The 15,255-nt window shown below is 40.3% G+C and overlaps 1 protein-coding gene across 2 annotated transcripts; it reads right to left on the bottom strand.

Moving 5' to 3' along the window:
• Nucleotides 1–1,826: 1,826 nt before the first annotated feature.
• On the bottom strand, nt 1,827–5,941 carry il12ba (interleukin 12Ba). 2 transcript variants are annotated; one of them, XM_076739058.1, is made up of 8 exons: nt 5,665–5,941; nt 4,963–5,050; nt 4,587–4,874; nt 4,343–4,448; nt 3,759–4,000; nt 3,459–3,631; nt 3,159–3,280; nt 1,827–2,582 (listed from the first exon to the last, which is right to left on the bottom strand). In XM_076739058.1, exons 1-8 carry the CDS (start codon nt 5,818–5,820, stop codon nt 2,519–2,521), a joined length of 1,239 nt encoding a protein of 412 aa, XP_076595173.1. In that variant the 5' UTR covers nt 5,821–5,941; the 3' UTR covers nt 1,827–2,518. The 2 variants fall into 2 exon arrangements, with proteins under 2 accessions (XP_076595173.1, XP_076595174.1); XM_076739059.1 differs by having other exon boundaries at nt 4,343–4,445.
• Nucleotides 5,942–15,255: the final 9,314 nt, after the last annotated feature.

The following is a 15,255-nucleotide window of genomic DNA, read 5'->3' as shown; positions in this document are numbered from 1 at the left end:
AACACTGAGTGGTTCCCGCTTTACAAATGTGAGGATTTGATGCTTCTGCTTTGGATTTATAGAAAAGTAAACAGAAAATCTTTGGGTTTTGAACTGTTGGTCAGATAAAACAAGAAATTTGAATATATCCTCTTCAGCTTCAGGAAATCAAAATAGGCATTTTTCACCTTTTTGCGACAATTTATGGACAAAACTTTAATCAATTCATGAAGAAAACAACACATATTGATAGCAAAAATAATCATTAGTTACAGCATTTGTGTAAACCTATACACATCTGAACTATTTAACATCAGAGCTCAATGACCCTCCTCTGATCAGCTATATAATCTGTAATTTGAACAAGGAAATCTATGCACACACTGATACTGATGTACTTGGCTATAATGATGTAAAGTTCACTTCCAGCAGTGTCACACAGCGTGCATCTCTATAGTTCTTGCCTTTCACTTTGCATACAGGGGAACTGACGGACAAAAGTCGAAACATTTACCAAAAACGTGTCATGTGCCCTGCAACATAAACCAAAGAACAAAAAAAAAATCAGAGGTCAGGGGAGTCGGGGGTTTAATATGTGCGGGCTGTTGGCCCATGAAAGTGCTCACATCACTTAACCTCTTCTGCTTTCACGACGGGGAAGTGATGGTTCACCACAAACTCCTGACCAGCCAAGTTCCTGAGCGGTAGTGAAAAGGCTCACTATGATGCTGTTTGTTTGGGTTTTTCTTACATGTGATGTGGAATTTCAGTAATAGATAAATCTGTGCATTCACTTTGCAAATAACTGCAGCAGAAGTTTAGATCGGATCTGGTCTTTGTTTCTGAACGTGATTAGTTCCCAGAAAACAATACTACGCTGCATTCAAGTGTTTCCAAGTTGTGTAAAAAGCCACAACTTCTTCACAGTGTACATGTGATCGAGCCTGAGAATGATTTCTAAGATCTGTAATTATCTGTTACAAAAGAGTACACATGTGGACCCCAGAGCAACATTTCCCATCTTCTCATCTTACAGGCCACTGATGTGTGATGCCTTCAAGTGTTGTTCACTTGAAAAAAAAAAGGCAATGTTGGTGGCAACATATACTTCAAGTATCAAAAATAAAAGTACTCATTGTGCAAAAAGGCTGCAATAATAAATACAGTACTGCAATATCATTATTGATTCACTAATGTGCATAATATAGGCTAAATTTTAATGCTGTCAAGGTGGAGCTAATTTTAACAATTTATACTTTTGGGTAGTCTGATCTATAACAATACATATTTTAGAAACTGCTCATGTGTTTCACTTATCAATTACCAATCTGAGAAGAAACTAGTAACCATTAACTACTGAAATGCAGTGGAGTAAAAGTACAATAAATACTATAATAGGTAAAGCAGAAAAACCTAAAATTAATACTCAGAACATCTGGATTAATAAATAAATACAATTCATCTCCATTCAAAGGCCAAAACCTGTGATGAGGAGTCACAAGTGGGCATTGCCTCATTGGGGTCACAAGCTACAAAGGCTGACTACCACCTACACTCACCTAGTACTCCTAACTGTGATGCACTGTGTCAATCACTGGAATGACGTGTCATCGTGCTGTGGGTGACCTATGGTTAACCTACAATCACTCCAAATCTTGTGAGGATGAGTAGCACTTCCTCTGCACTCAGGGACAAAAGTTACTGCCAGCAGTGACTGATATTGTCTGCTGTTGTTTTGTGTGTGAGGTTTCCCTCATAGGGATGTCTGAAACAAAACATACTGAGGAACTCAGAGCTCAGTTTTCATATTCCTGTACTTCATTCACATTATCTTACAGGGTGAAATTTAACAAAAAACTTGATTTTTGACTTTTGTGGTTTGTCAGCTAAATCCATTGTGAAATTATGCTTGTTCATCGGCGTGTTTTGTGACGTAAAGCAGATGCAGGATGATATCAAAAGATTTTGATTTGGCTGATGAATCCGTAGATGCACCCACAAGAAAGACAGAGAGTGAGAGAGATGGGAGAACACAACACAAAAATGACACGATTCTTGGTATCTAACAGAGGAAATGCTATGCATGTCTTCTCTTCGTCCAGAGAGCGGAATCGAAGCTGAAGGACAGTTCCGTGATTTGCTGCACAGCGAGGAGAACTTCCACCAAAAAGCCACACTCTCACCTGACTGGCGGGGAAAAGCCTTACACCTCTGTGAGTAGCTGATTACACTCAAACCTTTTGTTTATTGGTCAAATCGAAACAACTACTGAGGTTTCGGTTCTCCACGAAAGGTAAAGTGTGGTGAGTGAAGTGTACAGGGCGTGCCGAGGGTTGTACAAAAATGCGGTACTATAGGAAATTTTGTACAAAGTGTCTATACATCACACGTCTGATGTCTTGACTTAGGCAGGAAACAAAACAAGATTGCGTTAAATTTCACTCTATTTCACACACACCATGATATAAGATGGGATAAAAATCCATAAGAGCATATAAATAAACACCTTTCTTTAGATGTCCAGTTTTGGGATTCTCTTTCATCCGTTATGTTTGTATTTTTTACTGACGTTTGTCCTTTTTGTCTTCTTGTCACTCCTCAATCTGCAATGGCACAGAAATAATGAGAAATTAGTCTGAAATGTCTCTCATTTTCCCACTGTAGGCTAATATATTCATCCAGCACTATTCAAGCTAGAAGCTGTAACTTGTGAGTTCCCCAGAGGTAACTTCATGTTGTCAAGAAGGTAACTATTGTATGTGAAACAGCCTATTGATCAGCGCAAAATAAGTAAAAGGTGAGCAACAAAATTTACATGTACTGAACATCACATCCTTCAGGCTATGATGCACCAATTTCCGTATGAAAATAGCACTCAAGCAGATCTAATTTTCATAGGATTTTAACTCAGTCTGACTATTAAAACACATCACAATACAATGTCTTTTTTTTTGTAGAACCCAAGAAGCAAAAAAGACCGATGGGAAAAAGTAGAGAGGGCAAGAACACTACGGCTACGAGGCACAACAGATAATCTGGCAGAGAAGTGAAGGTACTGAGAAGGTTTGGTTTGCAGACAAGAGGAGAGTCAGGCGATTGGCAGAAGGAGGGAAACCAGGGAGGATAACTGGCAAACATCAGAGGGGACACAAAGACTGAACCTCCCACTTCAGACTGACCTGAAGTGGCTCCACTCGCTCCATTGTGAGTTGCAGAGAGCATCTTTCGCTCGGACGCAGACGGCCTTCGTCTTGCGCTTGACTTGAAACTGACAAATGTCTGGAGAGCGGATTGTCAAGATCTACAAAATAAAAAAAACATCCTTCAGGTTTTCTGTCTGCGGTTCTTTTATGACTCTTTTATGGATTTCCTGACACAAATATCTTGTTGTAAGTCTGATATTTTATTAAATTGCTATTTTCATTCTGTTTCAGTTCTTTCTCATAAAACCTGCATTACAATCATTAGGGGCCTCTTACCTTGGCGGTTTTTGAGTCAGTGCATGGGTTGGCGCAGCTTTTGCACAGCCCTTTGAACTGTGCAATCTGGAAAGTGAGGGGGAAGTAGGAGAAGGGACTGCTCCAGGAGCTCGGGTAACTCCACTCTATCATCGTAGCGTTGACTTTTCTGATCCTGACCATGTCAGGTTTCACTATCAACGGTGAAAGCAAAAGACAAATGAGATGAAAGCAAAAACAGGAAGACAAACAGATGAAAGAAAGCAATGTTTTCTGTACAGGAAAAATAAAAAACGCCTTGTAGTCCCAGAGATGTCTCACCTATCTCTGACAGGAAAAAGTTTTTAGAGTAGTTCTCCACCAGGAAGTGCTCAGTCCTCACATAGAGATTGATGTGGATCCACAGGCTCTCCTCAGCGTAGGGACAGTGCTGCTTGTCCACACAATGGATCTTGTGTCCGCTGTCGTCCACTGAACAGACGAAGTTACTCTGATGTGAAGAGCACGTCCAATGCTGGCCGCTGGCATCCACAGTGCACTGGGTGACGCTGTCATCAGAAACACTGCACAGAATAGCATAAAATAGGTCTTATGATTCAGACGATGCACTGATTATAAGAGGCTATAACAACCTCCGTGGACAAATAAGTAAAGAAGTCGTGACTGATGAAAGTATCGCACAAGCAAAACATACATCATTCAGGAGGATTCTGCAGCTGTGTTAGTCTGATCCCTAGACATGGCCTTGATCCCCAGACGACATTAAAAAAGCACTTTGTTATGTTTCCTTTCACAAGGAGGTATTTATGGATGTCACTGCGTAGTCTCAGCTCTGACATGAGTCTGAACACTGTGTTATTATTGGAGAGCCGAACAGAAAACATTTCAGCAGTTTGGGAGCTTACCGTCGAGCTTTGATAAATGCGACTTTGCCAACGCGCGTGTTGTGCCAGGTCCAAGAGCAGTGGAACTCTCCGTCGTAATTTTGAGCAGAACACTTCAAGTAGTCTTCTGATGAGAAAAGAGGAAACATGCAGAAATGGGAACATAAAAAACAAACAATTGAGCGGCTGAAATATATACATTTTTTTTACTTCATTCTAGCTGCTGTATAACAGTAACAGAGGAATGTCTTAAATTACACTGTACCATGCTCAGTCTTCACAAGAATCTTCCTCCTCTTCGTTTCGTCCTCTTGGATCAGGACCACAGTGTGGTTGAGGAGCGATCCGTCCTCGCTGTGGCAGGTGTAATTGCCCCCTCCTAAGCTTTCCTCCAGTTGCACCAGATATGAGTTTCCTCTCTGTGCCTCCATCACTCCGTTTTTCATCCAAAAAATATCCCGACTCTTGTTGTCTCTCCCCGTAAGCTCCTCTGGCAACTCCAGGCAGCTCAGGGGCAGCTGGCCCAAAGCGCCGTCCACCTCCACAACCAAAACTAACAAGAGGACATGCAATGAAAGAGGTGAAGGAGGAGTGATTTGAACTTGGCGTTAGTGATGTGTTTTCATAGAGATCAAACATACTGTGGGGCAGCAGGGTCCAGCGGCTCGTAGGACTTTGGCGACTGCCTTGTAGAAACGCACAGGCGACGATGAAAAGAAATGACTTCATCTGAGTAACACGGAGAGAATGTAAGGTGTGGACAGTGACGTGAGGAAAGCGAAAGAAGCCACATGGGAAATAACAAAATCACGACAGATATCAGTGCACGTTCCCAAAGACAGGACATCTTTAGTAAAAAAAAAAAACACAAAAAGCCATAGCACTGCTTTTGAAATTAGTCAATTAAGTAATTAAGTCAATAACTTCAGCACGAATAAGTAATCAGTAATTTCATAACTAAAAGAAAACCAGGATAAAAGCAGGATAACACAAAATCTGAATGAAGTGCTTACAGAACTATTACGCTGGCCTTTCTGACATGACAAAACACAAACTTCAGTTTGCACAAGTAGACCAAATCAAGACATGTCTTTCTCTCCACGCCAGAGTTACAGAGAACTAGCTATGTTTCCATCCAAGCCAATTCAATCAATGACAGACATCAATTAGCAAAATAAACCCTTTAACTCATATTTTTGGAGTCATGTCTGGTTATTAAGAGCACACTGTTTACATATTTTATTGACACAAACAATTAAACCTGCAGCTACACACTGATCACTTCCACTAATCTTTTCTATTAATAAAGTCAGAAACGTGTAACTGTTCAACAAAAGTCTCACCTTGTCATGAGGTTCCAGAATGAATGGCGATGCTTGAGCTCGTGAGCGACTTATATATGCGAGTGTCATGGCCTCCTGACATTTCAGGGCAAATTTTCCCCACATGGCCCAAAATAGAAAAAAGTCCAGAGGAACTTCGCTTTCCAGCGCTGACATGAACTGAGGTCTTCATCCACCCATGACTCACTTCCACGTCTGAGCCTCGCTGGCTGATGCAGCAATCTGTAAACAGCCTCTTAAGCGCTGCAGAGCAGCATTCAAGGGCTAGTCCAGCGTAAAAGGAGCATATAATATGAAAGCTGTGTGCGAGCTGCAGCAATAACTTGCGGTACCGGTTTGTTTCCTTTCAGGCTGGCAGGTTTCCCCATTTCATTTTCACTGTGGTCAGGGCATTCTGTCACACTGGCAGGTTGACACCACAATGAGTTCCGACCAAAACCTGTTAAATATCAAGCCTTCCGAAATGAAATGTCCTCACTACACTGGGCTTATTTCTCTCATTATTTCAAGTATTTTGCGAAAATAAGATTCAAACCAGCACAGCAAAAATGTCGATGCTACATAGGCTACATAGCTATATAAAAGCAGCAACACAGCAGACACTAAAAAACAGAAATAGGTGATACTACCACCATACTTAGCATTAGTTCGAGGGGAAATACACAACGTTTCTTACAATTTGAAAGAAAAAAGACCTACTTTCGCCTTCTCTGGCAAAACTTTCGCGTTCTCCCAAATAAGTTTGGCGTTGTCCCGGCACACATGGGGTCTTTAATTGCTCGTGTACACTAGCAGCAACGTTAATAGGACTTCCGGTCCAAATCCTTCAGAATAAAAATTAAATTAGTTACAAAACTTCACGATTTGTGTATTACAGTATCTTATATTCACACCGTTATTTAATTAATAAATTGTTAAAATAAAAAAAATGAAAAATAAAAAAACTGTCAAAATAGCCTACACCTCGTGACCACTGAAGTCACGACAAGAATGGACTAATTTACAGATCTTTAAAACTATTTTTAAAAACTGTAAAACTAAGATTTCTGGGCAGTTAATATTTTCCTCCCGTGATGTTACAATTAGTCTACAACACAAACGTACTTGAGAAACATTTATCATTGTTTGTCTGGCCATCATAGAGGTTATAATATAATTAATTTAATTAATTAATTAATTCCCCCCCCCCCCGTTCTCTTTTTACAGTGTGATACTCTGATCACTTTGGGCCTGCTCCTGTTCACTAACATAACAACAGTATGGACATCAACACTAATGGTATTTTGTTTTTGGTAACTGGAGGTAACTGTGTGTGTGTGTGTGTGTGTGTGTGTGTGTGTGTGTGTGTGTGTGTGTGTGTGTGTGTATGTGTACACAGTCATGTGTGTACCACTTAATTCTGTTAGTGCATTCCCACTGTGATCGGGAAACATCGGGGTGTTTATTGTGTGAATTATGAGAGTCACTTCTGACAGTTTTTTGTCAAACAAAGAAGTGAAAGCCCATCAGAGTAAAGGCTTTCTCATCAGAGCCACTGGATGAAATCAACTGTGCTTTGTGTTTTAAAAAGTACAAGTAAATATGACGGTGTAGCATCATGTTTCCATGATTCATTCATTTTTCATTTCTTCTTTCAGATTGATTCCCCTTTTTGAGTTGAACTCCAGGATCAAACATAACAAATCTTGGACACTTCTTGTGCAATATTTATGTAAATCAAGGAACAATATTTATGACTTTGTCATATCACAATGACGTCACTATGGATTGTCAACTATGTGTTGTGTCTGCATGCCACATGCGTGTCATCTTTAAAACAGGACTGACAATCCTCAGTAATCTGTTCACCATCATCATCATCAAAGTGAAACCAGGAGAAGGAAGGAGCTGGAATAGCCAGGTCAAAGAAGAACGTCACAGCTGGAAAGCGAGTATGACATATTTAGGATAAAATGATAAAATGGACAACAAATGGGTCAATGAGATCGAGATAAGAAAAATGAAAAGGAACATGAGCGGGTCAGAAGACGGGACTTGGCCCAAATAGGTCGACAGACAGAGGACTGGATTTCTCAAGGCCTATTTCTTTACACTTTTAGATAAACAGCGGTGCCACACCTGAAGACTTCTTAGTCTCATAATAATTAAAGTAGCTGAACAAAGCAACCGTATGCATACACAAACTGCAGCTTGAGGAAATAAGAAAATTTTTGTGAGGCATGGTGGCAGACAGGTGGATACAAAACAGGATATTTACCAAAAACAGAAAACTCTTGTCACAGATGTCACATTATTAGTTGGATCAACATTGCTTTCTATTAGTCATTCTTTCTTTACACATTGAGAAGTTAGAACAAAACCATTTTTGAGTTACCCAGATCTCCCTAAGCACTGTTTCCTTTGTGTCAATGTGTTTTACTCACATTTTGAGTGATAAAAAAAAAAACCACAAGGAAGGAGTTCTCTGTACTTTCCTACGGGGTATCTATTCATTCCATCTGTGCTTAGATTCAACATATGCATGTGACCTGGCAATACTGTAAACGTAAACTACCATAATTACTGGCCAGAATCTATTCATGAAATGATCATGGTTGATTATACCACAAGAGATTTTAAAGGACAATGATCAGTGATGAGCTATTGTATATTTCAGTGTATGTGATGTTAAGCAGTATCATAAACACACAGTGATGAAACCTGTGGTCAGTTTTACTTTGCATGCGAGACTATGAACTCATCACGGCTTTTATCTGTTTCCTGTTCATGTTGTGTTACACAGAACTCTTGAAGCATGTTGACTGCCGTTGAAAAACCTGTACAACCATTAGCATTTTTTACTTGCTTCTAGGGAAATCATATCCTTTAGTTAAATGTAGTAATCTTGCAGTGGATCATCTGAGGTCGTGTGTCTAAAGACTGTGCGCCAGTGAGCCAAAGAATAAATACAGGAGTCTCATGAAGGCAAACACTGCTGTACTTGTCTTTAATTTAAGACCAGATGTAGCTTGTTGTGTAGTATTTGTCTCTGACCACTAGATGTCCCCAGAGGCTTACAGGTGTCTGCCTGTCTTCATTGCAGGTTCCATTTGAAATGAAAAGTTGTCCAATCCCAGAAATTCCACACATTAAATCCTTGTGGTTTGATCAGTCATGCAGTCTGTATCATCAAGTAATCTAATTACATCACACATGCTATGGCATATGTGTACTTTTGCTTAGCACAGGGTCATATTTAATTAAGTATGTCTGGTGTCCATGCTCAAGTGTCAAAACTTGATGTTCTGCAGCTGTTGAGAATTACACGGCTGGGCAAGAGGCTCTGTATAGGCTTGTGATCTGTGGCTCTGCACTGGAATGTCTCCCAGATGCCCCGAAACCGTAACAGCTGGAATGAAATCAGCGCAATGATCTCATCTGTGTGAGGGATGGAAAGTTGGGAACAAAAGGAAAAAAAGACTCTAATGATGTAATGTGTGTGTGCACATGTGTGTGGTAGAGAGAGGGTAGAGGTGAGAAAAGAAGTGGATGGTGGTACAGAAAGATCAAGGCATAAAGGGGTGGATTCTGTGCCCTGATCCAAGGCTCCTCTTCTCTTATTGGCAGAGCTCTTTGCTTTTTCAATATGGACAGACCTCTATGGCATTTCATGTGTTTTGGTAGGCATTCTTGAGGCTTAGCTGGTGTATGTGTGGGTCTAGGTTAATGCAAATTCTCTCTTGAATACCCACTTTTGGATAGAGATTCACACAGTTATGGAACTTTCTCTGGCTGGGAATGGCAAACACTGTACTGCAGTTCCTGCATGGAGAACCACTCATTAATACAAGACCACATTTACTGTGTTAATAATGATGAAGTCAAAGTGTCGAGGGAGGAATTTCTGGCATTGTGAACTGAAAGCCAGAGGAGTTTTGACTAGAGAGGGCTGATTCCCATTCATTCTTCCTGTATTCTAATTCTACATCGAGGGCACTCAGAGGTTCAAGTTTTACTTTACTGTACTTACTGTACTTTACTTGACTCGCTCTGCAGCAAAAGGAGGCCTCTAGTGGCCATAGAAATTATGACAGGAACAAAGGAGGAGGTGAAGTGGTGTAGTATGAAGACAGAGAAAGTGTATAATGAGGAGTCACCGGCAATCAACCTAATCGACCTTGTTTAAGTACAAGGATGTGTTCAAAGTGCTGTATGTATGATGTATGGACCCCTTACAGTTTAGGGTCCACAGTTAGTGGAGGATGCTACAGGTCCTCTGTTAAATTTTGCACTAAGGCACCCAGAGAGAGAACCATGCACATTTGCTTTTTGTTGACTTTTATTCTGCTTTTAATTCTATTCAGCCTCATGTTCTTGCATACAGGCTCTTATCTAATTTTAGTATGGATTTTAGTGAAGCATGCTGGCTCAATGAGTTCTTAATGAACAGGTCTCAGACGGTTAATGGAGCCCTGTCCTGTAAGCTCTCATTTTCCTCTGGATCCCCTCAGGGTTGTGTGCTTTCACCACTTTTATTTGTTCTACATACAAATGAGTGCCAGAGCTATTATGCATCAGGATTTGTCCTTAAGTATGCTGATGACTCTGTAATCGTGAGTCTTCTGCAGGATGTGGAGTAGGGTCATGGCCCAGTCCTTGATGAATTTGTGAACTGGTGTGATCAGTCTTTCCTCAAAATAAAATGTTTTTTTTCTTCTATTATTGATTCTGCCCTTTCTTTTTCTACAATTTGCTGGTTTCGCAGTCTTATTCTTAAAAATAAGAAGTGGAAAAATTGTCAAGCTGTGCCGTGAAATGACTGGTGCTACTTTCAGTGACCTTCAGCACCTGTATGCAGTGACGGTCATCTCACAGCACAGACCGCTGGTTTAACCCCTCAACATACATACATTACATGTTGAGTTCAAGGTGCCTCCATCAGGGCGGAGATTTAGTCTCCCCACAGGTAGCCATAAGAGATACAGCTTGTCTTTTGCTCCATCTGCTATTGATTTTTGTAAACAAACTATGACCCTGGATGTCATTACATCTGTGGATCTTGTGCTGGGTTTGTGTATGATGTATGCATGTGTGTCGGGCTAATGTCTGTAAAGAAAATTGCTCCTCGGGAACATTAAAGTTTTACTCTACTCTCCTTCAGTCTACTCCATGTCTTCATCTATTCGTGTTTTTAACTGCCCACTGTGATTGTCAGTTTTTTTTTTTGTTTTAAGGTTTTCACAATTAATTGAAGTAATCCTGCAAATGTTCCATTGTTTTTTATTCCCGCTTATCATAAAACAGGCTCTGGTTAACTAACAGCCGTGCTTTGAGCTAAATGCTAATGTTTGCATGCTAACATGAAAGTGCTTCGTATATTAAGAATAAATGTTAAACAATGAATCTGTAGCAGATCAGTATGTAAGATTTTGTTGGATCTAATGGCAGAATATGGCATAAATGGAATATAATAATTATATTTTCATTAGTGTATTTTACCTGAAAACAAGTGTCATTTTGTTTTTGTTACCTTTGAATGAGCTCTTTCTGTCTACAGTGGGAGCAGGTCATCTGTCACAGACTCTGCCATGTTGCATCAGCAAATTTCTACAGGAGCCCAGAGAGGCAAACACTGGGTCTAGAGAGAGCAGTTTGCATTTCTTTTGCAAGTTTGCCATGTAGGTTGTCTTACATGCTTGGAAAGGGATGGGTGAGGTGAGGGGTATTCATTTGGTTGCAATCTGCAACAAGCAGACAAAATGAGAAAAAGGAAAACAGTTTATTGACAAAATACTCAAACTTAAGACAAACTCCTGGTGAGCCGTTTGGAGAAAACTGGGAGTAGAGGTGGGATAACATAGGCTGGCAGGCAAAAGGGATACACTTAACACAGGAGGGATGAGGACAAACTGGCCACCAGAGTTGAAGAAAGCCAGGCTGATGCTGGTCTGATGAGCCTGATGTGAAGCAGGTGCGCAAGTAATTAGGCAGGAGGCAGCAGAGAGTGGAGGACACCACGCCTGGCCTCAGACAGGCAGACAAATAACATGAAGGGAAAGGAAAACACGATTGACAGACAGGTGAGCAGATCCTAACAATACTGATGTTTAACAGGTGTAATGTTTACCATTTAACCCTTCTCAGTTTAGTGAGTAATCATGCTCATGAACACTTGCTAATAAGTGCTATCGATTTGGTCATAAACCAAAGTATTGGACAAATTGAAATTTTGACTCGTGGTGGCACTAGAGCAAAAGTCAGCAGATGACCAAAGTCAGTAGGGTTCATCCTCTGGGATCATCTGTTCAAAATTCCATCCAATGGTTGTTGAATTATTCCAGTCTGGACCAAAATGGTGGACCAACTGACAGACTGATATGCCGACATTGCTATCTCAAAAGCCATGCTATCCATCTCAAGGTCTTCCTCATACCTTCAACATGTATAAATAAACAACCTTGCCACAATCAAAGAGGGTTATGACTCAATTTCCACATGTCAGACTGAATAATTACCTATGATACAATACCACTTCTGTATCCTTTCTATGAGAGATTTGACAAATGGGTGCGTTCAGCAGCTCTGTTTAATGGCCCTGTGTCCTTTTGCACACTGTATATTGGACCTCCCCAACAAAATGCGAAAGTATGACACTTTCCTCCAAAGGCTGTTGATTAATCAATGAATTCAACAAATTATTAAAGATGCCTGAATTCACATTACAGTCCAAACTCTGGACTCTGACTTTATGTGTATCAAATCATCTCTTAAACTAAAGCAGTGAGGAACAAACGCTGTAGCTCATTTCAGAGTAAATAAGTGAGTTCACTGGGTTCAATAAGTTTTAATGCGAGAGACTTTGGCTACAGATGGAAAGTTATTAATGAAACCAGCGTCCCACAGTGCCACAGTCTCTATCGTCTTCTCTCAGGAAAATAGAGGCTGGCACTGCCCCATTTATCGTCCTCTCTCAGAGGAACAGGGTCAGTGAGGGGTAGCCTGCTGGAGAGAAAGTGTAGGTGGAGGGATTTTCTCAGGCATTATATCACCTTTTCTCAGACTGCCTACAAAGTGACTCGTCTAACACCGGCGAAGAGTCACTTTATTTAAGTTTTGGTATAATTTTTACAGCAAAAACTTGTTAGATAAGAAAATATTGTTCTTAAGTAAGGGGAGGGATTAACGCTTGAAAGAAATCAATGTGATCAAAGTGTCTATCAAATGGCCTGATGGTTTGGTTTTACAAAGAGGCCCTTTGTGTGTAACAAAGAGCGCTTTTTTTTTTTTTTTTCCTTTTTTCCGTGCCAGGATTCTCAAGAAGAACTGATGATTCTCTCAATCGATGAGACAGGAGGAAGGGAACCATCATTTGAAGAATATAGTAACACCAGAGAGTGTTTAGGGCATTGATTTTCCTATTGTGTGCTGAGAAGGAAGAGATTATTACGGGGAAGTGCACACTGACAGCTTTGTTGGAAAGACACGAGGGAGGGGTATTCATCATCTCGTGATTGATACCTTATAAAATACTGTAAATCATAATTGGCATTTTCGAATAAAGGGAGAGGGACGGGGACGCAGACAAAGTTCTTAGTAACCTTCCTCCCTGTCACATATTTGTGTTAACTAAAATAATGACAGTGTGCCGGAGTTTTAGATTTTTAAGGGAATTCACGTGGCAGACCAGGTAGCAATAATTAGAATTACATTGTCAAACTATGCATTACTCTGACACTTGGATCGCTCCCATCCTGGTTTAGCCCAGACTGGTGATATTAAAATGCACAGGATTAGTTTCAGTGGATCACACAGGGGCCATTTCATTTAAACTCTGAATGTTCTTCTTTATTTCCACAGAAGGTAGTTTTCCATTTCAAAGAGCGCGTGCTGTGTGGGATGGAGCTTTAGCCCTTTTTTGCCTCGCTCTGTGGGTGGTACTGTCATAAAAAAAGGAGCTGGTTCATGCACAAGATGTTGTTGTTTCTGTCTGACTACTTTATCAGACTGTCTCATGAGGTCAGTGACTGTTGTCAGTGTTTGTGTGTGTGCATAAAGTGCGTACACTTAAACCAAAAGAGGACAAATAAGCTGAGTGACTCACAGATCACTTCCCTTGAAGTGCTTTTTTCTTTCGCCTGTCCGTAACAGTGACTTCAGCCGGCCAAATGGACTTGCTGGATCTGCTTTGAAAGACCTTTGGCCTGGCCGTTATCTCTAAGCGTTCGGCACGGCGCCAAGGTCTACAAGAAGTGTCGCTTTTCCTTCTCTTTGTATTTGAATTTTTTCTGCAATTAATGGGTTTCTTCCTGTCCCGGTGTCCTTATCGTGGCACAGGGCAAATGTCTGGACTCTCCTCGGGGATCCTGGCATTGTGCCTCGGAGCCTCGTTCAGCGGGAAACAAAGCCAGAGAAATGTGAGACAAAATAGGCTAACATCAAATACTTTTTGCATGTACAGTTGTGGTAATGAAAGGATGTCAGAGAGACAAAGAGAACATGAATGTCCTGTCAAGTCTTCAGAAGCAGCTTTGCTTGGGTGATTTTTTAGCCTCCTACAAGGCTGATTTTACCTTACCTCGCCTGGGATTGTCCCACCTTTTTTGTTCTCTTGTGTATTAGGATGCAAACACACACACACACACACACACACACACACACACACACACACAATACCTGCATGCAATAGGAAAATATGCAAGTGGCATTACATATGGAAATATGGCACTACAAAAAATAGATATGAATAAATGAACAATAAATTAATCTTACAAAAAAAGATAAAATTTGTTCATTTTCTTTTTCAATTAATTCAGCGTACACTTCCAACACAAATGTGCTACAGTCTGAAACAACATAAGACATATTCCATGATCAAGGGAGGCAGGGAGAATATTACATTGCCTGCCTCTCCTCAAAAACATAATTGGTTTACTGCGTATGGTCTGCCAATGTTTCTAGAAACCTTTTGACAACTAAACAGACTAAACACAAATATTACTCCTCAAGCTCACACTGTTCAGTTATTTGGTGTGTACACATTTTCATCAATTGAATTAAGAGTTGAAAACATTTCAAATGATCTGTGCTCCTCTATCAGTTCCATTACCGGTAAAGATGGTTATCTGTCTGCTCTAAATCTGCACTGACTTACTCAAACATTTGTTCTTTTCCAAAAAATATCTAATTTTAAAACAACTTTTCAGTGATATTTGAAAAACTGCAAAATACAGGACAGCAGACTATAATTAGTACACTCCTGTTTATCTACACTTTATGAAGCAGGGTGGCCTTCACTATTTTTATCTTATCTGAAAAAACAGCTGTTTGAAATGATAAATTACAAATGTGGTCGATAGTGTTTTTCACCACAGTCACATCAGTCCCATCACAATCAGCTTTCTTTCCACTAGTCAGAGCCTCATTCACTGCAGCATTTTACACCCTCCAGTCACATCTTTACATTTTACAAGATCCAACATTTACAAGAAATGAATTATGGGATGGCACGTCATAAAAATGAGTAGACAAAGTACGTTTTTGTCATCCTTGTTGGGTTGAAAGAACACAGCTGCACTTTATTAAATACAGTAGGTTCAAATTCTTCTTAGCTGT

Source organism: Chaetodon auriga, chromosome 9 (assembly GCF_051107435.1).
Source record: "Chaetodon auriga isolate fChaAug3 chromosome 9, fChaAug3.hap1, whole genome shotgun sequence".
NCBI lineage: Eukaryota > Metazoa > Chordata > Actinopteri > Chaetodontiformes > Chaetodontidae > Chaetodon > Chaetodon auriga.
Note: the sequence above shows the minus strand (reverse complement) of the source record. Positions and strands in the feature narration are given on the sequence as shown.